We start from the raw sequence: 27,729 nt of genomic DNA, 5'->3' as shown, positions 1-27,729 counted from the left end.
AAGAGAGGCCAGTCTTTTCCTATAACATGATTACCTTTTATTTATCATGCGGTTGTTGATTTATATGGGGAGTTAGGAACACTAAACAAGCACAGAGTTTTGACATGGCCTGTTTCTGCCGAGTTCAGAGGCTTGGAAACATCATTTGACTTCTGGAAAAAAGACATTTCCAGAGAGGTGTAAAAAGCCATCTTTTTGTCCTTGGCCCTGAATCAGAGAGGGACACAGGCATAGGAGGAAGGCAGAGTTTCTACCCTTAGGCGACTCTATAAGAGGCTGAGTGTGAGTCACATGCCATATATGAATTCAGTATTAAAGGACACATAGAACCATCTCCCTCTAGGAATGTTGCCCCTTCATAGCAGGAGCACAGTATTTCTCTTAAAGCTTCCATCTGGTGGCATTTATGACAGTGTATGGGCCAAATCAGTATGGACACATAAGAAAAAATGGGATGGGTAGTGAGAGAGGTAGTGTCTTTAAAACAAAAGACAAGAAGAGTAAATAAGATTTTAAGGAATGATCTAGAGCTGTGTGTATATTGTCTGTGCATTTGCGTGTGTGTGTGTGTGTGTGTGGTGTGTGTGTGTGTGTGTGTATCTCTGTGTGTGTATATGTGAGCCTGGTGACCCTGTTGCTTAGTGTCTCTGAGGTTTGAGTTACCCCTTTTTATTTGGCATGAAGTAGTTACTTGGTAGCACATAGAAGAATCAGGGAGAAATCAGAGTTCCACCTTTGAAGTCGTTTCTTCTGATTCATGGTTTTCTCTCTGAAAAACATCATGACACATATATTTAGACTTGGAGTCCACTCTTGTTTATGAACTCTGAGATTGGCAAATCGAGCTGTTTAATTCCTACTTAAAAGTCCTAAATCCATCTTCAACTTTTATCTCAGGAACTCTTTACATGGAATTTGATTTATTTTCCCATTGATATTGTACACAGAATGGTAAAATCCCAAATTCACCTCCTTTGAATATGCAAGACCTTTCCAAACATGCTTTTGGAGTTCTGTTTCCATGATTATATCCTAGAAAGAATACCAACTCTGACCACCATATCCTCCCATTCCTTTACTCTTAATCAAATCCGGTGGAGGTCAAAGAATTTTTTTTTTCTTTTTATGGTCACACCCACAGCATATTGAAGTTCCATACTGGGGGTCAAATTGGAGCCACATATGCAACATATGCCACTGCTTGTGGCAATGCCATATCCTTAACCCACTGAGCAAGGTCAGGGATCAAACCTACATCCATATGGAGGCTATGTTGGGTTCTTAACCAGCTGAGCCAGAAGGAGAACCCTTCTTCTTCTTCTTCTTTTTTTAAGAGTTTTTATTCAAAAAGAAATTAAAGGGACAGAGAGACAAAGAAAACCTCCACTTGCTTTACCAGGAGTCTCACACTTACCGACCCCTTTCCTTTTAGGAATCCATCACAGAAGTTTTGCACATGCTCTACTGAGACTTCCCTTATGGGCAGCGTATCCCACTCATCATCCAGGGTCTGGTAAATTGCCAAGGCAGGCAATTGAGACTTCTTTAGTTTGAAAAATGAGATCACCTTCCCATTTTCTTTCTGACCACTGTCCACCAGGATGAAAAGAATCTGCAGTCAGAGATGTTTGAAAGAGAAAGATCTATCTGAGGTCCTGGGGAGAAAGATACACCTTATAATTGCTGCAGTTTATACTGATGGAATGCATGGTCTGTGCCACACGATGGAAATATCCATTGAGTTAAAATGGATTCCTCCTTCTCCTTCTTCTCCTCTCCTTCTCTTCCTCCCCTCTCCCTCCTCCCCCTCCTCCTGTTCCTCTTCCTGCTCCTCCTTCTCCTTCTTTTTTGTCTTTTTAGGGCTTCAGGTGCAGCATATGGAAGTTCTCAGTCTAAGAGTCGAATTGGAGCTTCAGCTTCTGGCCTACACCACAGCTACAGCAATGCCGGATTCTTAACCCACTGATCAGGGCCAGGGATTGAACTTGCATCCTTGTGGATACTAGTTGGGTTTGTTACCACTGAGACACAGTGGGTACTCCAAAAGGAATTCCTTCTTATTTGGCATTGTTCTGGTTTTTTATCCCTTGGATCAGGTTTATTTAATTTTAGGAACATGGAATTGGAAGAGAATTTGGTGATTAGCTAAGGGAGAAAGTATGGCCTAATGGCTAAAAGTGGAGAATTCTTTTAAAATGTTTCCTCTAGTGCTCTCTAGCTGTGTGACTTTGGGGACACTATTCAGCCTCTCTGAGATTTGGTGTTCTCATTGGAAAAATGGGCTTTTGTTGACAGGGATTAAACAGGTGAATGGATTTAGTATTTCTAGTTTGGGCATATACTGCATGCTTGATAAATGTTCATTATTTTATATTATTAAATCAAACCTTCTACACAAAGTAGAAATCTTATTTATAATATTTTGGTTAGAGGATCATCTATATTTAGTAACACTGAAAACTTCCAGTATTAGGGAAACAATCATTGGAAAATCAGCTTGTTTTATAACGAGACAACCCTCATCATTGAACAGGCCTCTAGTTCAGCACGGTGGCCTTGAAGTAGTTGAAGTTTTACTATTTCAGTCATATCAAGTAGAAATACACAGGCTAGGGAAGGGAAAGAAATAAATACTTATTGGCTATACAATAAGCACTCGCTACACAAGCATTTTATTTGAGAAATAAGCTCCAGAGTTCTTACCATGGCACCGTGGCTAAGAATTCGACTGCAGTGGCTCGGGTCACTGTGGAAGCTCTGCTTGGATCCTCAGCCCAGCACAGTGGGTTAAGGATCTGGTGTTGCCACCACTGTGGCGCAGGTTGCAGTTGCAGCTCAGATTCACTCCCCAGCTCAGGAAGACTTTCATATGCCGCAGTGTGGCCATAAAAATAAAAAATTAAAAAAAAAAAAAGAAAGAACCACTGAGGTCTAAAACTTTAGAGTTTATAGCAAGGAATAAACAAATCATGACTACATGGAGTTCCCGTCGTGGCACAGTGGTTAACGAATCCGACTAGGAACCATGAGGTTGCGGGTTTGTTTCCTGCCCTTGCTCAGTGGGTTAACGATCCAGCGTTGCCGTGAGTTGTGGTGTAGGTTGCAGTCGCGGCTCGGATCCCGCATTGCTGTGGCTCTGGTGTAGGCCAGTGGCTACAGCTCCAATTTGACCCCTAGCCTGGGAACCTCCATATGCTGCGGGAGTGGCCCAAAGTAATAGCAAAAAGACAAAAAAAAAAAAATCATGACTACTAAGTGATTTTTATTTTCAGTATCTTCGGGTCTCTATTTTCTTTCCACTCATCGATGTATTAAAAAAATTAGATGTATTGCTGATGGAAGATATGACTATATGAATCTTTAATAGTATAAAATACATCTTTATTTTTACATCAGAGTAATGTGATTTATTATGCTCCACTTCTCACTTTGTTATCACTTAACCACATTTTTTCCCCCATTTATCTCTCTTCCCTGTCCCTACCTCCCCTTTACTAGTGTCCCGTTGCTGTGTATTCCAAGGGGTATCTCCCAGTCCAGACTTACCTTCCCCTGGAAGAGCTTAGCTGCCTTCTGGTATCTGTGCATGCTTTCTTCAAACTCTGGGGAGGTCTTGTGCATTATCAGTAGAAGATGAATTGGAACAATACTGTGTAAAAGGCCAACCGAAGTCTGGCAAATTGAAATGTATTAAGATAGAATGAAAGAAAGAAGGAGAGAAAAAAAAAAACCCATTAGTGGGAGTTCCTGTTGTGGCTCAGCAGTAATAAGCCCAACTAGTATCCATGAGGATTCAGGTTTGATCCCTGGCCTCATTTAGTGGGTTAAGGATCCAGCATTGCCATGAGCTGTGGTGTAGGTCACAGACACAGCTCGGATCCTGAGTTGCTGTGGCTGTGGTGTAGGCCGGCAGCTGTAGCTCCGATTTAACCCCTGGCCTGGAAAATTTCATATGCTACAAGTATGGCTCTAAAAGAAAAGCAAAAGCAAACTAACAAAACAAAAAAATATTAATGGCAACCCAGTGAATAGGTACAGTAGAACATAAATGAGACCTGTGCATCCATAACACCAATGGCAATTCCTGCAGGATGGCTCTGAATTAGTCTTACCCTCTGTTTTTCATGCAACTGTGTAGCTCCCTCCTCCTCACACTGAACAGGATTAGCTGAGTAACCAGTGGGATATTGCAGTAATGACAGAGTGTGTCTTCCAAGGTTAGGCCAAGGAAGACATAGTGGCTTCTGCCTTGCTCTCTCTTATGTCACTTACTCTCTTATGCTGGACATTCAAGCAGCCCTGTGAAGAGCTTCACATGGCAAGGAACTAAAGCCTCCTGCTAACAGCCAGCACAGACTGGCCAGCCATGTGATTGAGCCATTGTGGAGGCAGATCCTCCAGCCACAGTCGAACCTTCAGATGACTGCTTCCCTGACCAGTGACTGCAACTTCACAAGTGTCCCTGGATTAGAAACACCTAGCCCCTGCCATTACCAAATTGTTGACTCACAGAAATTGTGTGAGCTAATCAATTTTTTTTTGTCTTTTTGTCATTTCTTGGGCTGTGCCCACAGCATATGGAGGTTCCCAGGCTAGGGGTCTAATCAGAGCTGTAGACGCCGGCCTACGCCAGAGCCACAGCAACTCGGGATCCGAGCTGCATCTGCAACCTACATCACAGCTCACGACAATGCCGGATCCTTAACCCACTGAGTGAGGCCATTGATCGAACCTGCAACCTCATGGTTCCTAGTCGGATTCGTTATCCTGCACCAGGGAGGGAACTCCTAAGCTGCTAAGTTTTAGAGTAAGCTGTCATGCATCAGTAGATAACAAACACATCGTGTAACATTTTAGTCACTTTTTCAACCCTTTTTTATGTTGCAAGTTGCACTTACAATGTGGCCTTTGACTGCATCTTAGAGTGCCTACTTTTGAGTGCTTACTATTATCAGGTCTTTACATGTAATAACTAATTTAATCCTCAAAGTCCCAGTTTTCTAAGTGAAGCAATTGAGGCACAAGATCTCCTAAAGTCACAGAAGTGGTGAGCTGGGATGCATAGCCAGCAATGTGTCTACAGAGTCCATGCTCTTGATCACCAAGATACTGCCTCCTGCACAGCTGATTGCAAAATCCCATCTAAACCAATTCAACCCTAAGCATGGTTGACTCAGTCTACTTCAGGTTCGCAATAAAATAAGCTCTTCGGGAGACCAGAAGCATCGTGTCCTTTTTTGGTGATTAGAGATGGTGGTTCCCCATGAAGTTGTTGGTGATGGTGGGGAGGGAAGAGCTATGAAGCAGGGGGAGGTGAGAAGAGATGGTGTGAAACTATGGCACTGGCTCCCTTCATTTCCCTTTCCTGAAAGGGTCTCTATTAATTTTTTTTTGGCCATGCTCACATTATGCTAAACTTCCCAGGCCAGGAATTGAACCTGAGACACGGCAGTGACAACAATGGATCCTCAACCCACTAAACCACCAGGGAACTCCCAGGGGTCTCTCTTAAACAACTCCCTTTCCTTTTGACGTCTCTCTTCTAAATCTGCAAGCATTTCTGTAAAACAAGCTTGTACACAGGAAGAAAGTGTGAATCTTTGGGCAGGGTCCCAGGATGGCAGGGAGGGAAGCAATGAGGTAAGATCCTTCCAGAAGCTGTACGCTGCTCTGTTGAGATTTTCCAGCTCTACTGGCCAACACGTAGTCAAGGAGGATCCAATGAGTTCTTCCTCCCTGGAGTTTAAAACTAGGTTTTAGATTTTAAATTTGGAATATTGGATGTTAAATAATTGTCTCTTGTTTCAGTAGATCCTGCTTCTTAAATTTAGATTATGCATCTATCCTCCTAGAGCAGAGATGGAGAATAAATTTTGGGAAGAGTTGGAGTTCCTGCTGTGGTGCAGCAGTCAAGGTTCCAGCATTGTCTCTGCCTCAGTGAGGGTTTGATCCCCAGCCCTGGGTACAGTGGGTTAAGGATCCATCATTGCTGCAGCTGTGGCATATGTCACAGCTGCAGCTTGGATTCAATCCCTGGCCTGGGAACTTCCATAGGCTGCAGGCGTGCCTAGAAAGAAAGAAAAAAAATCTTGGAAAGAGTCAAAAAAATTCAAAGCTAAATAGTCAAATGATATAGTTGTTTTAGCAGAAAGGATTGGACACAGCAGAAGTGATTAGTTTAATCCTAATAGAAATATCCAGATTTTCATCTTGAAACAAGTATTGAGTGTGTGCATTAAAAGTGCAGAGGAGGTCAATTATGTGGCTGTGAATTTCTGTCCGCTTGCAACTGGTACAAATCTCTGCACCAGCCACGAATGGGAAACGACTATAGTGATATAAGCAGGTCTCCAAATGAGAAAAACACTACGTCAGGCAAATAAAAAAAGTCACAGAGTTGAACTTGCTTCTCTAAAGAAATTCTTTCCTAATTTCTTCTTCGTATGATTTGCTATCACTATGAATGTGGAGTTTCACACAATATGTCATTGTTCTATGAGATGAGAGATGGACCAGGCATGAAAACTCATGAAAGCTGGTCCAGGACCTTGAGGCCATAAACCTAGGGACTGGAAGTTCATCCCTTCAGGTCTCACATGCACTCCTGGCAGCTTTATAGACACAATGACCAGAATGATGATGGTCTAGGAGAGAAATGCCTTTTCAGTTATTACTGCCAACACCCCTGGGGTGTGTGTGTTTGGAATCTCAGCAGAAGTGGAAATGGAGTCAACACCCCACGGTGACAAACATGCTGTGAGAGGTGGACAAGAATTTAGTCAACAGGAAAAGGGGTGTTTTCTGTTGAATGCTGTGTGGGGCAATGGGAAAACCACAGGACTCCGTCAGACAGACCAGCCATGAAAAAAGCAGGGGACAAGGAGCTGTCACTGAAGCTCAAATGACCAGTCATATGGCCTTGAGGAAGTTACTTCACTTTTCTGACCTCCCATTTCCTTTCCAGTAAAATGGAAATAGACAAAATGAGCTAATGCATCATCAGTTAAGTTTCCTGCCTTAAATGATGCCTTTTCTACTTACTGTGTAATTTGAATGTATTTGGGTCTTGAACGTTCTCCTCTATAAAATGGGCATAATAATTTTCTCTCTTCAACCTCGAAAAAAATCACTCTGGGTATTAGATGAGAAAATGATGTGAAAGGGCCTTGTAAGTTCTAAAAATCATGATGGTTATTAGGGAATGCACAGCATTTCCGAGATGGTGCAGATCACTGGAAGTTAACTCTCCATCAGAAGATGATATATGTTGGGGAAGGTAAAAGGCAGGACATATAAGGGAATTCTATAAGCTGTAGAGTGTTAGAAGGCCAGAAGATTATCTGGATGAATGGACCAACACTCCCACCCAGATTGCAAGTAGCAGGTACCATCCAAGGAAAGAAAGCTAAGGTTCCATGAAGGTCTAGAGACCTGGCGATGGTGCCAGACTGAGAACTGCTAGTTACTAGTCCACAAAGCAATAGGCACAGATACTGGGAATAGGTGTGTAAAAACTTTTTAGAAATTTTACCTTGCTGCAGCCTCCAAATATGTGAACAGTGGGCTTTGTTTTTAAGCATCTCATTTGTCTATTAATTTACTTCTTTTGCAGTTTCCAAAGTACTGGTTATCGATGCTTTAGGGGGAAAAAAATGAGCCCTCGGTATTTTCGTAGTTGCAGCCAGCAAGCTTGCAATCTTGTTTGAGAAGCATGGTCTAGATGATTGCTGGAATCAGAGAACTTTGCTGAACTCTCTCAGGCGACCAAACCCAGACATTTTAACTAGTCGCCTTAACTTTGCACTCTGACTTTCTTACTAGTCATGTGACACATCATTTAATTTTTCCGTTTCTTTGCTGGGTAGGGGAAAGTCCATCAATCTTAAATGTTGTTATAAAGATGGCAACACAAACAACTGGGTGTTCAGTTAATGGTGGTTAATGTTATTATTGGTCAAAGGATCAGAACTCTTGAGAAAAAGGATTTCTGCTATGAAGCAAGTGCCCTTCCTGAGGTAGGGACTTAAGATTCTAGAGAGGAGCTATTTACCACAGGGTTGTATTCTGTCACCAAGTGGAGGTTGTTGCGCTCAATGAAATAGCTTAATTTGGTGGCATCCATCCTTTCAATGTCTTCACTCTTTAAATCCAGTTGTTTGTCATCCACCTGGGTCAAACAAAAAGGGTGAAATTGTCACAGCTCTGTCTTCATTCATTGATCAGTGTTTCTGGACTCTTTGCCACATGCCAGGCACTAACTGAAGCTCTAAAGACAGAAAGGTAAATAGGAAATGTTCCCTGCCCTCTAGGAACACACTGTCCTGTGGGACACAGAGAAGTAAACAGAAACATCCCACAGATTGTGGCAAGTGTCCTCCCAAGGGAATGTCACCTGAGGAAGAGCAGAAAAGCTTCCAGGAAGATGCAGCTCTTGAAGGCTAAACTTGGTCAGACGGTGGGGGGTGGGGGCGGGAATTTTAAATAAAGAACAGTATTTGCAAAAGGCAAAAAGATGAAAGATGCCCCATTTCTAGAAGTTGCAGTTCGCTTTACTATAGCTAATAAGTGAAGGTAGGAGAGAGACAAGGGCAGTGGGGTAGGCAGAGAACATTTCCAAAGAGCCCTGAAGTCAAGGTGAGTAGATGAAACTCTAACCTCAGGGCGGGGGGGGGCGTTTACAGGATCAGATTTATGTTTTATTGATGCACTTTTTCAATGAGAAATAAAACACACATACAGAGAAAAGCACAGAACAGAAGATATAAACCTCAGTAAATTAACACAGAGCAAACAACTGTAGAACAACCTCTCAGGTAAAGAAATAGAATATTGTCAGAAGGCCTGAAGCCCTCTGTGATCTGTTCTAATCAGTAATCCATTCCTTTTTTTGCCAAAGTTGATCATTATCTTGACTTTTATGATGAGGATTTTCATCCTTTTCTTTATAGCTTTACCATGTAAAAATGCATCTCTTAATGTTATACTTCAGTTTCATCTTTTAAAAAACATTATGTCTGTGGAAACAAACTATGTTTTTTTGTATGTGTATCTTGATTCTTTTGCTTAAAATTTTGTTTATGAGGGTCGTTCTTGTTATTGCACATAGCTGTAATTTGTTCATTTTCTTTTCTGTATAATATCTCGTATCACTATGCAAAACACTTACTCATTTTACTACTGGTGGTTATTTAGAGTGTTTTCAACTTCTGGTTATTAAAATAATGCTGCAGTGAACATTCTCATTCATTTATCTTAGTACTCATGCCTCTGTGTCTGTTGAGCATGTATCTAGGATTGGGACTTTTAATTTTTTTGGCCATGCTTATGGCATGCAGAAGCTTCCAGACCAGGGGTTGAACCCAAGCTACAGCAGTGACAATGCTAAATCCTTAACCCACTTAGCCACCAGGGAACTCCTAGGATTGGGATTTTTGATTATAGAACGGTATGTTTTTGACAGGCATTCTGATGTATATTTAGGAGACAATGCCAACCTATTTTCTAAAATGAAAAAGAATGTATATCTGTCCCCGTACTATTTGAAAGGTCCCATTGCTCCACATCCTTGTCAACACTTGGTATTATCAGCCTTTCTAATTTTACTCATTTTGGTGAATATCCGGTAGTAGCTCATAATAGATTTACTCTTACTTCCTTGATTAACCAGGTATATATCCTCTTTCTAAAGTATCTGTTCCAGCCATTTGCCTACTTTTCTATTGAATTCATCATTTTCTTACTGATTTGAAAAGGTTTTATATATTCTGGATATGAGCCCTTTGATGGTTCTAAAATTATGTATCTTTTCCCGCTGGGGACTTCCTTTTTTTGTTTGTTTGTTTTTTTGTTTTTTGTTTTTGTCTTTTGTCTTTGTTGTTGTTGTTGTTGCTATTTCTTTGGCCGCTCCTGCGGCATATGGAGGTTCCCAGGCTAGGGGTTGAATCAGAGCTGTAGCCACCGGCCTACGCCAGAGCCACAGCAACGCAGGATCCGAGCCGCGTCTGCAACCTACACCACAGCTCACGGCAACGCCAGATCGTTAACCCACTGAGCAAGGGCAGGAAACGAACCCGCAACCTCATGGTTCCTAGTCGGATTCGTTAACCACTGCACCACGACGGGAACTCCGGGACTTCCTTTTTAATGGTGATCATATATGAACAGATGGTGATTTCAGTCAAGTTATCGATCTTTTCCTTTTATCTACTGTGTATTTTTGCTTTTTTTTTTGCTTTCTTTGACTACGCCAAAGTCTTGCAGAAACATTATTATTTTGTCTCTTATGATAGATATAAAATCTGCCTGGGACTTATTTTTTCTTTCTTCTTAAAATGCTTAGGTTCTTGATTTTTTAGCATTATTCTTCTCTAAAATACACAGTAAAATCTCCACATTTCCCTTTTAGAAGGCTATAGATGCATCCATAAATTTCATGTGTAGATTTTGTTATCATTCAGCTCAAAATGTTTTCTAATCTTGGTTCTTATTTCTTCTCTAACCTATAGATTATTTAGAAATATATCTCAATTTAAAAATGTTAGGATTTTCTGGCTCTATTCCTGTTAGTGATTTCTAGCTGAAATTTACATTTTATTTTTATTATTTGTCAGCTTCTAGATATATTATATGTGTCAAGTTATATGTATTCTATAGTCTTAAATACAGTATTCTATATATGTGCATCAGGGTATTAGTTAATTTTATTTTATTTTTTAAATATTTATTTATTTGTATTTATTTATTTTTCATTGTTATTTCCGCAATACAATTTTTTTTCCTACTGTGCAGCATGGTGACTCAGTTATACATACATGTACACATTCTATTTTCGCACATTATCATGCTCCATCATAAGTGACTAGACATAGTTCCCGGTACTACACAGCAGGTTAATTTTAAAGTTCAAATTTTCTATATTCTTACTGGTTATTTTTTAACCAGCATATTCTATCAAGAGAGGGCTGTCAACATCTCCCATTCTGATTGTGTATTTAACCATTTTTTTTCTTACAGTCCTGTCAGTCTCTGCTTATATATTCTCAGGTTATACCTGAAAATTTAGAATAGTTAAATCCTTTGGGAAAATTGAAATTTTATCATTATGTAGAGAGTCTTTCTTTATCTCTAGGAATGCTCATTGCCTAAAAGCCCACTTTATTTTATTAATATACTTATACCAGTGTTCTTTTGGAAGTGTCATCATGGTATATTTCATCCCTTTATTTTCAATCTATGTTTATATCTTACACATATCCCTATGTTTTGGAACATTGTATCCCTTGTAGAAAGCACATAGTTTTATTTTTAAATCCAGTCTGATAATCTTTTCCTTTTAATTAGATTATTTTATATCATTAATTACTAATATATTTAATTAAATATGCATTTTCTATTGGTTCTGTCTGTTCCAAATCCCACTTTCGTTCATCTCTGGCCTACTTTGAATCAACTGAGAACTTTCTATTATGCCCTCTTTTTCTTTATCAACTCAGAAGTTACACACACTGTAATTATTCTTTTAAGGATCACCAGCATGCATTACTACATGCATACTTTGCTTATCTGAATCTAATGCAAACTAGCAATTTTACCCTCTTCTTGGGCAATGCAGACATTAGGACATTCTTTTTTAAAATTTTTAAATGATTTTTATCTTTTCCATTATAGTTGGTTTACAGTGTTCTTTCAGTTTTCTACTGTACAGCAAAGTGACCCAGTTGTACTTACATACACACATTTTTTTTTCTCACATTATCCTCCATCAGGTTCCATCACAAGTGACTGGATATAGTTCCCAGTGCTATACAGCAGGATCTCATTGTTTATCTCCAAATGCAAGAGTTTGCATCTATTAACCCCATACTCCCAGTCCATCCCATTCCCTCCGCCTCCTCTTTGACAACCACAAGTCTGATCTCCAAGTCCATGAGTTTTTTTCCTGTGGAAAGGTTCACTTGTGCTGTATATTAGATTCCAGATATAAGTGATATCATATGGGACATTAGGACATTCTAATATGCTTTTCCTCCTTCCAACTCTAAATCCCTGGCCCAAACTCACAATTTACAGGTAATTATTGTTGTGTATTTCAATTCTTTTTTTTTTTTTTTGTCTTTTTGCCATTTCTTGGGCTGCTCCCGTGGCATATGAAGGTTCCCAGGCTAGGGGTCTAATTGGAGCCATAGCCCCTGGCCTACACCAGAGCCACAGCAACGCGGGATCCGAGCCGCGTCTGCAACCTACACCACAGCTCACGGCAACAGCAGATCCTTAACCCACTGAGCAAGGGCAGGGATGGAACCCGCAACCTCCTGGTTCCTAGTCAGATTCGTTAACCACTGAGCCACGACAGGAACTCCTGTGTATTTCAATTCTAAATCTCACAAGACATTGATATTATTGTTAAATAGTCAATATACATTTACACTTATGCACATATTGACATTTTAGTTTCTCTTCATTTCTTCCAGCATTTTTGAGCTTTGTCTGGGATTTTGTCTTTCTGCCTATAGAACATATTTAATATTCCCTTTAGAATGTTAGATTTGTCCAGTGACATTCTTTCAGTTTAATTGTTTGAAATAACTTTTATTTCACTTTTATTTTTGAGGCTATTTTTGCCATGGGGTAGCATTCTTAGTTGAGAGTTATTTTCTTTCTGTTTCTGAAAGATGTAATTATTTACAGTCTGCATTTCACTCTTTCTGTTGAGAAGGCATCTGTGAATCTTAGTTTTACCCCTTTGAGGTTACTTTGAGGGTAATCTTTTTTTCTCTGATTTAAGGGTTTTTCTCTTTCCCTTTGACCTTCAGTTATTATACTATGGCAGGACTAAGGGTAAATTATAAATGTGAAACGTATATAATTATAAATGTGTGCAGGTGTATGTAGTGTATGTATATATGTATATGTGTATGTATGTGTGTGTGTTTATTTATATATATTCATATATGATCATCCTAATCAATTTCAGGGACTGAGGTGACTTGAATCAGTGCTGCAGACCATGAGGGGCCAATATACTTATGGCTCATCTTTGATTGGAGGCTATCGCTCTTTAGGGTCCAAAATGGAACAAAAGGAATTTTTCTGGATTTACCTCCTATTTCCTCTTGTGGTCCCCAAATGCCAACATTTACTTTTCTGGCACCTTGAGGATATCCAGTGTGCTAATAAACCTCTCAGCCTCTCTGCCGTTCCTATTAGAACTGGCTAAGCCCCCCCGATGAAAAGTAGTCGCAGTATGGGCTCCATTTTTTGAGGTGTTCATTTTATTTTAGATCTTAGCCGAGACATTTTCCCCTCTCTTGCTAGTTCTCCAAATGCCCCTTTAAAATAATTGTGGGGTTTTTGGTGTTTGTTTGTTTGTTTGTGTTTTTTGGGTTTTTTTTTTTTTTTTTGCTCAGCTTAAAAAAAAAAATTATCTTTGGTGGAAGGGATTGAGGAGTTACCTGGTCTCTTATCCCAGACTCACATTTTAGAACTACCTCACCACGATATCTAGATATAGTAAAAGATAGTACTTCACACTGCCAAACATTGTTCCCCAATTTGCCATTCCCCTCCCCTCATCTCCTCATGCCCATAAAGACATAAGATAAAGCTTCAGTTACCCATAGCAACTATGCTTACAGACGAAATGATCAGGGCTGATTCCTGAACAATTCTGTCTGTTTCCTAAAACAGTTTGAATCACTCTTGAGATCCCTGGGTCACAAACTCTTGACCATCTCCTTAACCTTAACCCTCCCCCCCCCTTTTTTTTTTTTTGGTCTTTTTGCCATTTCTAGGGCTGCTCCCGTGGCATGTGGAGGTTCCCAGGCTAGGGGTCGAATCGGAGCTGTAGCCGCCAGCCTATGCCAGAGCCACAGCAACGCAGGATCCGAGCCGCGTCTGCGACCTACACCACAGCTCATGGCAATGCCGAATCCTTAACCCACTGAGCAAGGGCTGGGACCGAACCCGCAACCTCATGGTTCCTAGTCGGATTCGTTAACCACTGCGCCACGACGGGAACTCCAACCCTTTCCCCCTACATCTGCTATCTTATAAAGGTCTTCCCCAATCAGATCTTGCCCCGTTCCAGAACCATTTTCTGCTCCCAAGATACCTTCTCCTGGTCTAGCCAGCAGAGGCAGACATAAATCTCATTTAAGTTTATGCAGGAGGGAACTCAATCGAAGCTAAATTACAGTTACTAAACAGTAAAAATCCAAGATATTTCATTATTGTCATCCCCAGTATAACCCCTGTTGTCTATTTTTGCTTTGTTTTGTTCAAGGTGGGCTCTCATTGGGTTAGTTAACCTCCAAGAAACCAAATACTCTCTTTATGGTTAATTTTATTAATTCTGAATATATCGAGTCACATTTGGATATATCTCTTGTAATCCATTTGTGTTGAATTATTTGTTGAGTCCCTAGTATACGTCAGGCACTGAGGCCCAGAAGAGCTGACATTCACTCAGGTAGCAACTTAAGCTTTTTATTTTATGAGCTTTTTATTTTATGACCTTCTTTCACAGCTCAAACATATGAAATACATACATGCCAAGACACAGAAAATGTTTGTATTTTCAAAAAAGAATTTTGAAAAAAAATTCATTAAAACCTCTGGATATTTTAAAATGTGAACTCCCTTTGCCTATTTAATTGTTTCAAAATTCACACAGTTTGAGTAGAAAGCTTGAGGCAGGAGTCTAAAAGCAGGAGAAAAAGTCTTCCTAGGACTCCTTCTTGTCCATCCTTCTCCCTTCCCCCTCCAGCAGACCAAAGAGGGAGGAGAGAAAGAAAATATATGCACACTGTCTTTAAAGCTGCTTAAGGCTTGCTTTGCCACTGGCACGTCTCCTTCATAGGGCTTTTTTTTTTTTTTTAAATTAAAGTATAGTTGATTTACATTGTTCCTTCAATTTCTGCTGTACAGCTAAGTGACCCAGTGATACATACATATACAATCTTTTTTTCATACTATCTTCCATCATGTTCTAACCCAAGAGACTGGATAAGGTTCCCTGGGGCTGTACAGTAAGACTTCATTGCTTATCCATTCTAAATGTAATAGCTTGCATCTAGCAACTCCAAACTCCCAGTCCATCCCACTCCCTCCCCTCTCCCCCTTGACAAACATGAGTCTGCTCTCTACGTCCATGGTGATTTGTTTCTGTTTTGTAGGTAGGATCATTTGCGCCATTATTTCAGGTTCCACATATAAGTGATATCATATGGTATTTGTCTTTCTCTTTCTGACTGACTTCATTCACTTAGTATGAGAATCTCTAGTTGCATTCACGATGCTGCAAATGGCATTGCTACTTGCGCAACCATCAAAACCATCATGACAACCAAAATCAGAGTTGTTTTGGTATTTAATATGTCTAAATATTTCCAGGTCATTTTTCTAGAAACTTGTGGGCTGGGGGCCTGTGCTTCGGCAGACAGAGCTGTGCTTTGGGCCAGGAGCTCCCCCCTTTAGGCTCCCTTTGCCAGGCAACCCCTCACATTTCCCAGAATCGGGAGGACAGGAAACATCAGCCACTCCAGGTGTTTTTGGACTTAAGGAATGTGATAATGTGATATAAGGCAGCCAGAGGATGTTGGGCAGGTGATAACATTCTCTAAGAAGCAAAGAGCTTTAGTAAAAACCACCCTCCTAAAGCCTCAGGCTGGCCACGCTTCTTTGAACAAAACATGCTTGACTATTTCGCTATTTCTTAAACCAATAAACTCTGGACTGTTCATGTGGAGGGTTCCTGGAAACAACCTTTGAACAGGAAATCTCCCTTCTGTAAAGGGAATTTATTTGCATAATGCACTGGAAAGAAAATTCTACCCTGGGATCAATAATGGGGAAAAAAATTTATATATTTTTCCAGTTTCGGGAAAGAATTGTCCTTGAAAAATCATATTCTTTTCCTCCCCAAGAAAAGAGGCACGAGAAGAAAACCAGAAACAGTAAACCAGAAGGGTTGTCACCTTACAATGTAATTGTGAGGTTCGCCAAGAGTATCAGATGTAGAATAGTTTGTATTTCAGACACTGTATCATACCAATGGATTTAATCACTCCTTTTCTGTTTTTTGCTTTTTGTGGGTTTTTTTTTTTTGTATTTCAGCAATATTCTTTTGAATTTAGATAGATTTCACTAATTAACAAACCAGCTTTTCACATAACATATTAAAGTTGTCATGGTTTACATCAATTGCAATATAAAATATCTTGGCTAGCACTGGGAAGTCACTTGTTAAACAAATGCCCTCATGTCTCTGGGTTTGTTTTTTATAACCTGCTTAGCCTCACCATGTATTTGGTAAATATATATTCTAGAAAAAAAGTATTTTAAAATTAGACATATCTTACTTTTTGCATTTTTTAATCAGCTTATCTTTATGCACTGGTTCCTTCTGAGTTTCTGCTTGGCAAGGTGCCTTTCTTAAATTGTGGTATCCAAGGAATAATTGTGAAAGGCATGAAAATACCTCTTCTGTGTTTCCATTACTATCCCTTTGGGTCAAAGTTAAGTTTGGCTATATATATATATATATATATATATATATATATATATATATATATTTGGCTGCACTCATGGCACAGAATTTCCCGGGCCAGGTATCAAACCTGAGTCACAGCAGCAACCCAAGCTGCTGCAAGGACAATGCCATATCCTTAACCCACTGAGCCACCAGGGAACTCCTAGTTCTGTTTCTTAAAAGAGAAGTCATTGAGAATACTCAAAACAAGGTAAACATTCGAATAATATCTGATATTCCACTTTAAGACAGGCTCATGGTTTATTCAGCAAGGATCACATCTTTGTTAGGGAAAGAGTAAGGGTCCTATTGGCAATGGGGAGGGTCTTCCAGCTGTGACACTAACAAAAGACAAGTTGTGTCCTAGAGCAGAGAGGATGTCATACACGACTTACTATCACTCCATTTTACTTAAATTTTTTCCCGATCGCATTTATGTAGATGGCCCACATTATTTTTGGAGAGGGATGTGTTCCATAAATACAGTATTTCCCATCCTCTTAGTGCACCATCATAGCTGTCAACTCACATTTCCACTTATTATTTCAGCTTATCTCTAAATATGTTCCTGCAGAGGAAACGTACTATATGTGTAAATTCTGAAATGTCTTTGCCAAAATATGTAATGCCTAGATTAAATCTTAAGAAATAATTCTAGAATTTGATTAAATAGTGCCAGGGAAATAGACGGTTTAGAAGAAAGCGATATTTTGAAAAGACTTCAGCATGGGGGGTAGATGGAATCTGGAGTACGAATGAAGGTTTGCTTCAGGATTAAGTGCTGTAGAAAGTCACTATGGTAGAGGAGGAATGGTCACAGAATCTATAGTTGTGAGAGTCTGGACAACTCTGTTTCAGGGAACTTTAGTGTCCTTATTGATAATGCACAGATAATAATTTTATCTCATCAGATTCTGGTGAGACTGGAATGGTAGAACATCCGGAAACACCTGGGCTAGTGCTGATCATAAATTAAGCACAAAGTCAAACGGAGGAAATTATAGATCTGAGATGAAGGTAGGTATTATAAAACTTGCAACTGGCTCATGTTTCTTGATGTAAAAAAGAACATTTTTAATTGCAGACTCAAAGGGCCTCTTGACGGACCTATGCAGAATCACAGAGACCAACTGGCAGGAATCACCGAAGACCACATCCATCCTGTAAGGTCATCCCTTTGCTCCCACATCACTCCTGCCGGACTTGGGAATTGACCATTGTTTCTAAATACTGGGCTCACCCTCTGAGGAGCATGATGGCATTGAATGATATGTTTGAATGTGTTAAAAGTATGAGTTTGGAGTTCCCATGGTGGCGCAGTGGGTTAGGAACCCGACATAGTGTCTGTGAGGATGCAGGTTCGATCCCTGGCCTCGCTCAGTAGGTTAAAGGATCTGGTATTGCCGTGAGCTGTGGCGTAGATTGCAGACAAGGCTCAGATCCCTCATTGCTGTGGTGTAGACCTCGGCTGCAGTTCCAATTTGACCCCTCGGCCTAGGAACTTCCATATGCTGTGGAAAGGCCCTAAAAAGAAAAATAATAAGTATTAGTTTGTTCAATGCAAACATTTTAAATACACTACAAATTAAAAACCTTAGAAAATAGTTTGGGTTGATTTTTTTTAAGGCTATTCCAATCTCCTGAATAATAGCACTATTAAAATTTGGACTGAATTTTCGTAAGTGTAAACTGAGGGGAAAAAAATGTTTATCTAGAAGCTTTCATTGCATGAGCTGAACCTCTCCCAGACCTGCCAATGGAGCAGGACAGGAACCAGTGTGCTTGTTTTTGGTAAAGGCCCTTTCCACAGAGGTCCCAGGAGTTCATTCAGAGGAGGTCTGTCAAGTGGTAAACAAAAAACAGATCCTAAAGAAGAGCCAGCAGCTCTGGGAGGTCATCAACAGGGCTTTGTAGAGAATAAATTGTAAACAAAGTGAATACACCCTTTAGAGGTTGTAAAGCCTGTAGAGACAGTGGAAGCAAGAGCACTTGTTTTTCTTCCCCACATGTGTATCTGGGTAGTACTGAGACTTTCAAACCAGACTTTCATAGAGTGACAAATAATAAACTGGGAAAGAAGTACTTGAGGATCGGTAGTGAATTAGAATTTTTGTATTGGTAGGTTGCTACGAATAGTTCAACAGTAACATGAAAGACATTCGTGTAACCTTTCATATTGTTCTTTAAAAAAAATTTTTTTTAATTGAAGTATAATTGATTTACAATGTTGTGTTAGTTCTTGCAGTACAAAGTGATTCAGGTATACCTATACACAGACACATATACATATTCTTTCTCATATTTTTCTGTTATGATTTATTATAGGATAGTGAATATAGTTCCCTGTGCTATACAGTAGGACTCTATTTTTCTATTTTATATATACTATGTATCTCTCTCACTGAAGCTTTTTACAGAAGAGTTTGACTTAATCCTATGTGACAGTGCAAACCCACAACTGTGGTCCAGGTGGGGGAAGAATTGCTGAAGGGACCCGTGCACATTCAGACACACTTTGGTGTGTGAGTCAGTTCCCCGAACACTTTCTGAATGTCTTCTAGGTACTGGGGACATCTTGCAGGTTTTGGAATTCAAAGATGAATGGGTCATGGTTCCTGTCCTTGACTGGCTCATGATCTGGGGTGGGGATGGGGGTGAAAGATGAGATAGACACAGAAATACACGACATGCACTAAAAAGTGGTCAATGAAAACAGGGATGTGGAAGTAGAGAGGAATAGTTAGGCCGGTTTGGAGATTCCAGGGAGGCTTTCTGAAGGATAAGATGCTTGAACTGAGGGGAGTTCCCATTGTGGTGCAGTGGAAACAAATCTGACTAGAAGCCATGAGGTTCCAAGTTCGATCCCTGACCTTGCTCAGTAGGTTAAGCATCCGGCGTTGCCGTGAGCTGTGGTGTAGGCTGCAGATGCAGCTCAGACCCTGCATTGCTGTGGCTGTGGCATAGGCCAGCAGCTGTAGCTCCAATTGAACCCCTAGCCTGGGAACCTCCATATGCTGCAAGTGCGGCCCTAAAAAGAAAAAAAAAAAAAGATGCTTGGACTGATTCGCTGGAATTCGAGGAGTTAGCTGAGTGAGGCTGAGTGAAGGGTGTCAGTTGGCATTCTAGGCAGAAAAATAGCCTGCGTGACAGGACGGAATTGTGTCCTGATGCTGTGTGTAGTTAGGTGGTCAGAGGTAGAGTCCAGGGTGGGAATGTGCTAGGAAAGGGAATAGAGAAGCATTTAGTGGCCAGGTCACTTTTTAAAAACTCCATGATTACATACCTTGATTTTCTTCTCATAAGCAATGAGGAATATTGAAGAGTTTTTAAAAAGGAGATGCCATGGTCAAATTTGCATTTAAAATTCTTCATCGTGGAGATTCTCTTGTGGCTCAGCTGATTAAGAACTTGACTAGTTTTCATGAGGATGCATGCTCGATCCCTGGCCTCCCTCAGTGGGTTAAGGATCCGGGATTGCCGTGAGCTGTGGTGTAGGTCAGCAGCTGCAGTTCTGATTTGACCCTTAGCCTGGGAACTTCCATATGTCTCAGGTGCACCTCCCCCCTCCCCCAAATAAGACAAAAACAAAACAAAACAAAAAATCCTTCATTGTGATATCAATCTGGAAACAGGATAAGTGGTAATAAAGGGAAATCTATTTGGAGTTAGTAGATGCAAACTATTCCATTTAGAATGGATATGCAGTGAGGTCCTACTCCACAGCACAGGCAACTATATCCAGTCTCTTGAGATAGAACATGATGGAAGAAAATATAAGATAAGGAATGTGTGTGTATATATAAGGCTGTGTCACTTTGCTGAACAGCAGAAATTAGTACAACACTGTAAATCAACTAATTTAATCAAAAATAAATAAAAAAGAAGATATTGAAAATGTTTATGACAAAGACACTCAGAGTCTGTTCAAGGAACGAAAGAGAAAGATTGGAGGAGAATAAAAGGAGGTGAGATTGACAACAATTAGAGACTGAACGAACATAGCCATTCAGTAAAACAGTGTTTTGGTGGGAAGAATATGATTCAGTGGGTGTAGATGACAAATTCAATATTGATCAAGTTAAGACTGCAGTGCTTATAAGGGCATCCAAATAGTTATATCCAGAAAGCATTTGAATCACGAGTGGTCCAGGCTAGCGATAAAACACTCCAGATCCTCAACAAGCATATAATGGTTATCATGAGAACTAATTACATTACTTAAGGTTTACACCTTCATTCATTCTCTAATTCATTCACAGGAAAAGTACAGAGGAATTTTAGGGCTGTAAAAATACTGGGATAACATAATGATAGGTTCATGTCATTATACATTTGTCCAAAATGATAGAAGGTACAACTCCAAGAGTGAACCATGATGTAAACTATGGAGTTTGGGCAGTGATGATGTTTTAATGTAGTTTCATCATTTGTGACAAATGTACCACTCTGATGCGGGAGGCTACATATGAATGGGGCAGGAGATATATAAGGACTCTCTGTATCTTCCTCTCGATTTTGGCATGGCAGGAACCTTTAAGTGCTCAGTGGTTGAAGTAATGAACAAAATAGCCTTTGCTTCCAAGGCGTGTGGATCCTATGACCTAGACTGGGAAGAGCATTGAGCCAGGCAGTCGTGTGGATGAGGTAAAGAAGGTCTCAAGGACTCATAAAAAAAGTCGGGGGAGCAGGAGAGGTAGGTTTTCTGGTCAAGGAAAGAGAAAGTATTAAAGAGAAAAGCATGGCCAACACTTTCAAATATGGCCAAAATGTTCAGTAACATAAAACCTAAGCAGTGTTCACTGGATTTGGAAATATGGAACCCACGAGGACCAGGTGAAAACCATTTTAATGGTGTGATGCACAAACTAGATAATGATGTATCAAGAGCTTAAAGAAAGTTGGAGATATTGAAGATAAAATACATTTAAAATGAAGTTTGGATGAAAGTATAAGAGATAGATAGGATGGAGGTGAGAGAGGGAAAACATTCAGTCCAGAAATCTTGGGATTTTAACCTTTGCTCAGTTTCTCATTTCCAGTGGACTCTGGTCATCTTCATCTTGATGTTCCATCAACAATACAAACTCCACAACCAACTAAAGCATCAGAAATCCCTCCTTCTGTTACACCCTCACTATTCCTAGGTACTCTGGCTTTAAACCTTGCCTCTTTTCCATAATTTTTTTTAATGGCCACACCCATGGCATATGGAAATTCCTGGGCCAGGGATGGAATCCAAGCCACAGCTGTGACCTACCTACACCACAGCTGTGGCGACACTGGCTCCTTAACCCATTGCACCGGGCCAGGGATCAAACCCAAGCCTCTGCAGCAACATGAGCCGCTGCAGTTAGATCCTTAACCCACTGTGCCATGGCAGGAACTTCTCATAATTTTGATATCTAATTATCACAGGACCTGCCTTTTCTTTATTTTCTATTGTCACCTCTTTTCTACAGCTCCCTAGTACATGACCTATTTTATCATCCTTATAAAGGTTCTCTTTCCTCTTGCTTTTTTTTTTTTTTTTTTTTTTTGCCTAACAATCCATCCTATTCATTACTGCCAAAATAATCTTGTGAAAACACATCACTGTTCATGTTTTCTGATCTGAAGACTGGAGGGCTGGTCATTGCCAACCAACTTAAGTGCAAACCCATTAAATTGGTATTCACATTTCTCCGCAATATGGTTCCAATCAAGTTGCTCTGTCTCATATTCATTTGCCCAAAACATGTTCCCTGAGACCCAGTCAACTTGGCCTCACCACTGTTTCCTAAGTTTAATTTTTTCCCCCATTTTAGCCATGAATTCTCCTCTATTTTGTCCAAGTTTTATCTGTTCTTTAAGTCCCAGTTCAGTTGTCTCCTTCATAATTTATTTTGGTCAGAATTCCTACCTTACTTTTATCATTTGGAACCCTCATAATATTTTATCCGTGGTGATGCTCTTTGTACTATAGATATTTGCACATTATGTTAACAATTTCTACTCCATTTTAAGATCTACAACAGGGGAGAATATACTTTATATGTTTTTTATTATCAACATCTTGTGTAGGCCACAGAGCAGTTGTCTCACATAGGTTTGATCAACCCAAGTGAACTCTCAAAGACATGAAAGGATAAAATTTTATAGCTCAAAAAGACCTTACAGCTGATATGGTCAAATCTTTTTATTTATTTATTTATTTATTTATTATTATTTTTTGTCTTTTTGCCATTTCTTGGGCTGCTTCCACAGTATATGGAAGTTCCCAGGCTAGGGGTCCAATCGGAGCTACAGCTGCCGGCCTACGCCAGAGCCACAGCAACGCAGGATCCGAGCTGCATCTGCAACCTACACTACAGCTCATGGCAACGCCGGATCCTTAACCCACTGAGCAAGGGCAGGAATGGAACCCGCAACCTCATGGTTCCTAGTCGGATTTGTTAACCAATGAGCCACGATGGGAACTGCAAATCTTTCTTTTTAAGTGGAGGAAAGAATGGAAGCCAAAAAAAAAATGGTCAGTGGCGTGCCCACTCATGTGGCTGATGGTTGACAAATGTCATCTCCTGACTCTGTCCAGGTCTCTTTCCACTTTATGATAGCATCTGTTTAGGAAGCATGAGTTGAAGCTTGAGTTGAACCATCATTCTTGTCATCGTGGTTCCTGACTCTGGCATCACCATCAGTGTTCAAGACCTAGACTCCTTTCTGGTCTCAGGAGTCCCTGCAGCCACAACCTAAGGAAAACCTGCAAGAAGACTGGAGCTGTCCAGCCGACTTACCAGCCGAAAGAGGGAAATGGTGCTCCCGGTGACATTGTAGTGGGCCAGAACCTCAGCAGCAGTGCTGATTCCAAAGGACACGTCTTGGAAATTTGGCACCACGCTACGGAACATATGCACCGCTGGTACTTCTAAATCCTAAAAAGAAGAGGAAAAGAACCCCACAGATTGTTTTTGGAGGAGAGAGACTTAGAAACAGATTAGGGGAATTCCTGTCATGGCGCAGTGGAAATGAATCAGACTAGGAACCATGAAGTTGCAAGTTTGATTCCCCGCCTCACTCAATGGGTTAAGCATATGGCGTTACCATGAGCTGTGGTGTAGGTTGCAGACATGGCTCGGATCTGGTGTTGCTGTGCCTGTGGTGTAGGCAGGTGGCTACAGCTCTGATTAGACCCCTAGCCTGGGAACCTCCATATGCCGCGGGTGCAGCCCTAAAAAGATAAAAAGGCAAAAAACCAAACAAACAAAAAAACAGATTAGGGACTAGAAAGGTGCTCCCTCAATCAGAAATCATAGTGTCCAATAAGACAACATTGACCTCTAAAAATGAAGGCTGAATTTTCCAGGCTGGGTGGGTTAATAGGTAACTCTCAAATTGTTGCTAAGCCTGGGACTTCTGTCTGGTTTTACCATAGAACTGGCAGTTTATTAGTAGTTGAGATGGGGCTCAAAATCAGAGAGGCCTGCTGAGCTGGACTGCTTTGTTATTGGGATAACAGAGAAGACAAATGTTTGGGGAATAATTTGTGGAGGAGAGAAGAAAGGCAAAAATAAGTAATAAATGCTGTCTAAAGGGCCAAGGGAAAAAAAAAAAAAGAAAGAAAGAAAAGAAATTAGAGTGGAAGCTTAGAAGGTTTTTATTTTTAACAAAGGCTTTTGTAGGACAGGAACAAATAGTCCTCTTTCCACTGCGTGTAAGCTATTGAACACACTGTGCATTTCTCCACTCTAGAACCCAGGCCTGCAGGAGGGAGCATGGAAGCCTCTTCTGAGGATTCCAGTCTTTCTATAGCAAGCTGGCATTATTTCCCTGCTGTCACAGGACGCTTGCCCATAGCAGTTCCAGGCATTGAACAGGAATGAATATATTCTTTCCTGACATCTCTCTGGCTGAATGAAGAGACATGCTAAGAAAAAAGATTATGATTAACCTTGCATCTGGGGTCAAGCAGAGGGAGTTGGCACCTTGTTCATCCCAAAGGGTGTATGGAGTTCATTTGAGGCTATGAACAATTGTTCATCAAGGCGTCCTCTTTTTTTTTTTTTTTTAATTCTGATCCTTGGAATGGGACTTTCATGCTGCTCCTTAGAATGGGATGGGACCGCGACACCTTATGGCCATTTCTGTTACTGCACCTTCCTCCAGTTCTACTTTCTTCCCACTCCCTGCCTGTGGAAGGGTGGCTCTTTTTGTCTACGGCTCAGATCTCTCATCACTGAAAAATGTGCTCCCCTCGGGTCCTCCCCCTGCTCATATCTCATCGAGGCCATTTCCAGCTGTGTGCACAGAAAAGACAGGGTGATGGTGAGTTGGAATTATGAAACAGACAAGAAGGTCTGCAAGGAGAGAGTAGGGGCTTGATCAGCTGTGAGAATCACCAGATGTCACCTCCAGAGAAAAAGAAAAATGCTGGAATGATGCTCTCTCATTTATGGCTGCTTTTATTAGCCAGGCAGCCGATCTGGAAGATGGAGGCTAATGCCTTCAATAGACAAAATGCCAACCTTATTAACATTACGGAGCAAACAGGAGTTCCCACTGTGGCTCAGTGGATTAAGAACCTGACTAGTATCCATGAGAATGCTGGTTCGATCCCTGGCCTTGCTCAGTGGGTTAAGAATCTGGCGTTGCCACAAGCTGTGGTGTAGGTCGCAGATGCAGCTTGGATCTGGCGTTGCTGTAGCTGTGGCTCCGATATGACCCCTAGCCTGGGAATTTCCTTATGCTGCAGTTGCAGCCCTAAAAAAAAAAACAAAAAACAAAAAAAAACCCCCGAAACATTACAGAGAAAATAAAAAGAAAGAAGAATGAGGGATTACCTATTTGGCTAGAGGTAACAATTGACAAATGTGTTGTTTGGATGATAGAAGTTAGTTTTGCTCTGGCCCCTGCCTCAGAATTCAGATATTGACTGAAGCTTCAAAGCACGGGAAGACCTAGTTGACAGCCTCAGAACTCCTGAAGCAGGTATGAGACATAATTCAGAGACTGGGAATGTCTAGATTGAGAACTCTTGATTGACAAGCTAAAAGCAGACTCGGGGGGCCTTTTGGCTTCTAAGGCAGTGTCATCTGGCCAGCAGGTGACTAACTTGTCTCCTTTAAGGTAGACTATTTCTGGTTCTTTGGGGGTAACAACAGGTGGGGGTATCTGGACAAACCTGGAAGAAGCCTATGACAGCCACCTCAGCAGCAGCGATGAATTCCACGGCAGCTGCGACGTCTCTGAGCGATGCCAGTTTCTGGGTCCAGGGGCCATCTAGACAGAAATAGAGGAGGGTTGGTGGGGGAGATGGAGAGTGAGAGAAAGGCAGGAAGTTTGGGGTCACTGAGTAGAGAAGCAGCAGCTCTAAACAATGAGACATCTCTATTTTTCTCTTTAGATTAAGGCCGAAGAGATTTATGGATGCAGTTATCATTCCAAGGCTTTATTTTTCTAACTTGTGGAGTAAGGACCTCACGTAATAGCCTATTTCTGAAGGATAATGTCAGACTTCCCTCTTTCACTCAGGCAAGAGTTTTACCCAGCATTTCCTGGAAAGTTTCCCTGGTTTAGAGGAAAACTACCCACCGTACTACCATGTTCCCTTCCTGACTGCTAACAACCCTTTTACCCTCTGGGTCACTCAAATGCTTTTTTCTTTTACCTGAGGATTCCTGAACTTCTGCAGCAACTTCTGGGGATAGCTTGCATGTGAAGAGAAAGAATAGAAGCAGGCGGCTGGACCCCATGGCTTCCATTGTCTTTCTCCTTCTCCTGCTCCTGCTCCAAGCCCTGGACCTGGTGTTTGCAGATGCCTATCCAGGGAAATCTACTCTGTGGTTAATTGACTGCGGTGTTATTCATGCTCTGGGAACGTTGCAGCTGGCTCTGGGGTGTGGGGTGGGGGAACCTTCAAATTCTGAGATAAGAGGCCCGAGTTCAGGGACAGGGCCTCCATAAAGCCAGGAAGAAAGTCAGGTCAGTTCATTTAAATAAAATATTCGGTGCCAGGTATTGACTTATGCAGTAGGGATACAGGATGACTGCGACCTGACCAGCTTCTCCCAACTTGGAGTGTTAATGTGAGAGATGGATAAATCAACAGATCATTTAAATAAAAAATGGAAAGTCGTAAAAGACTGGGAAACTCACAGGGTGCTGTGAGAGGACAGACACATTGCCGGCTGTGAATACCAGCTCACTTTTGTGACTTGAGATCTTATGCCTCGGTTGCTTCACTTATAAAACTGGGACTTTGATGGAGTTCCCATTGTGGCTCAGTGGTTAACGAATCCGACTAGGAACCGTGAGGTTGCGGGTTCGATCCCTGGCCTTGCTCAGTGGGTTAAGGATCCAGCGTTGCCGTGAGCTGTGGTATAGGTTGCAGATGCGGCTCAGATCCCTCATTGCCGTGGCTCTGATGTAGGCCGGCGGCTATAGCTCCGATTAGACCCCTAGCCTGGGAACCTCCATATGCTGCGGGAGCAGCCCAAGAAATGGCAAAAAGACAATTAATTAATTAATTAATTAATTAATTTAAAAAAACTGGGACTTTGAGGATTAAATCAGTTATTATATGTAAAGACCTGAAAATAGTAAGTACTCAAGAGTAGGCACCCTAAGATGCAGTCAAAGGCCGCATGAAAACGGGTTGAATAAAGTGACTAAAATGTTACACTGTGTGTTTGTTGTCTACTGATGCATGACAGCTTACTCTAAAACTTAACCACTTAAAATAGTAAAAATTGATTCTCTCACGCAGTTTCCGTGAGTCAACAATTTGGTAATGAGAGGACAGACTAAGGAACTTTTGGATAACAGTAGGGTCCAGTGAAGGCTTTCTTTCTGTAGGGGATGCTCAAGTGGAGACCTGGGTAAATAAAATTTTGGCAGGCAATGAAGATGGAAAGGGAGTTTCGTGTAAAGAGCAAAGGTACAGAGAGACAAATGTAATGTGTGAGAAGACTATTAATAATTGAGAATTACCAGATAAAGGGAACGATAAATCCTGGCAGAAAGTTGTGCTGGGGCAAGGTTGCAGGGAGCCTTATACACTAAGTGTAGGAGCTTCAATTTTGTTTTGTAGGTGATGGGAAGCCATTGAAGGATCTTAAGCAGGAGAGAAACAATGCTTGATTCAGCCCAGGTGCTTATGGAAATCCAAGAGATTCTTATCGGCAGAGGGATATACAAATTTCTAGCTTAGGAGAAACTTCTATATA

At 41.0% G+C, this 27,729-nt stretch overlaps 1 protein-coding gene across 4 annotated transcripts; it reads right to left on the bottom strand.

The window, feature by feature from the left end:
- ERP27 (endoplasmic reticulum protein 27) lies at positions 1-26,810 on the bottom strand. 4 transcript variants are annotated; one of them, XM_047787487.1, is made up of 7 exons: positions 26,172-26,810; positions 25,686-25,783; positions 23,302-23,439; positions 8,051-8,167; positions 3,547-3,672; positions 1,415-1,612; positions 1-769 (listed from the first exon to the last, which is right to left on the bottom strand). In XM_047787487.1, exons 1-7 carry the CDS (start codon positions 26,263-26,265, stop codon positions 722-724), a joined length of 819 nt encoding a protein of 272 aa, XP_047643443.1. In that variant the 5' UTR covers positions 26,266-26,810; the 3' UTR covers positions 1-721. The 4 variants fall into 4 exon arrangements, with proteins under 4 accessions (XP_047643443.1, XP_047643441.1, XP_047643445.1 ...); XM_047787485.1 differs by having other exon boundaries at positions 25,686-26,810; XM_047787489.1 differs by lacking the exon at positions 1,415-1,612.
- Positions 26,811-27,729: the final 919 nt, after the last annotated feature.

The sequence above is a fragment of the Phacochoerus africanus genome, chromosome 7 (assembly GCF_016906955.1).
Source record: "Phacochoerus africanus isolate WHEZ1 chromosome 7, ROS_Pafr_v1, whole genome shotgun sequence".
Classification (NCBI taxonomy): Eukaryota; Metazoa; Chordata; class Mammalia; order Artiodactyla; family Suidae; genus Phacochoerus; species Phacochoerus africanus.
Note: the sequence above shows the minus strand (reverse complement) of the source record. Positions and strands in the feature narration are given on the sequence as shown.

Bases quoted from the DNA above. Each gene is read 5' to 3' on its own strand.
- ERP27 (XM_047787485.1), bottom strand. From the start codon at position 25,943: ATGATAACTGCATCCATAAATCTCTTCGGCCTTAATCTAAAGAGAAAA. The intron at 23,440-25,685 runs GTTTGTCCAGAT...TCTTCTTTTTAG, and splicing joins CTGTCATAGGCTTCTTCCAG to GATTTAGAAGTACCAGCGGT. The intron at 3,673-8,050 runs GTAAATAGCTCC...TCAATTTGCCAG, and splicing joins TGACAGAATACAACCCTGTG to ACTTCGGTTGGCCTTTTACA.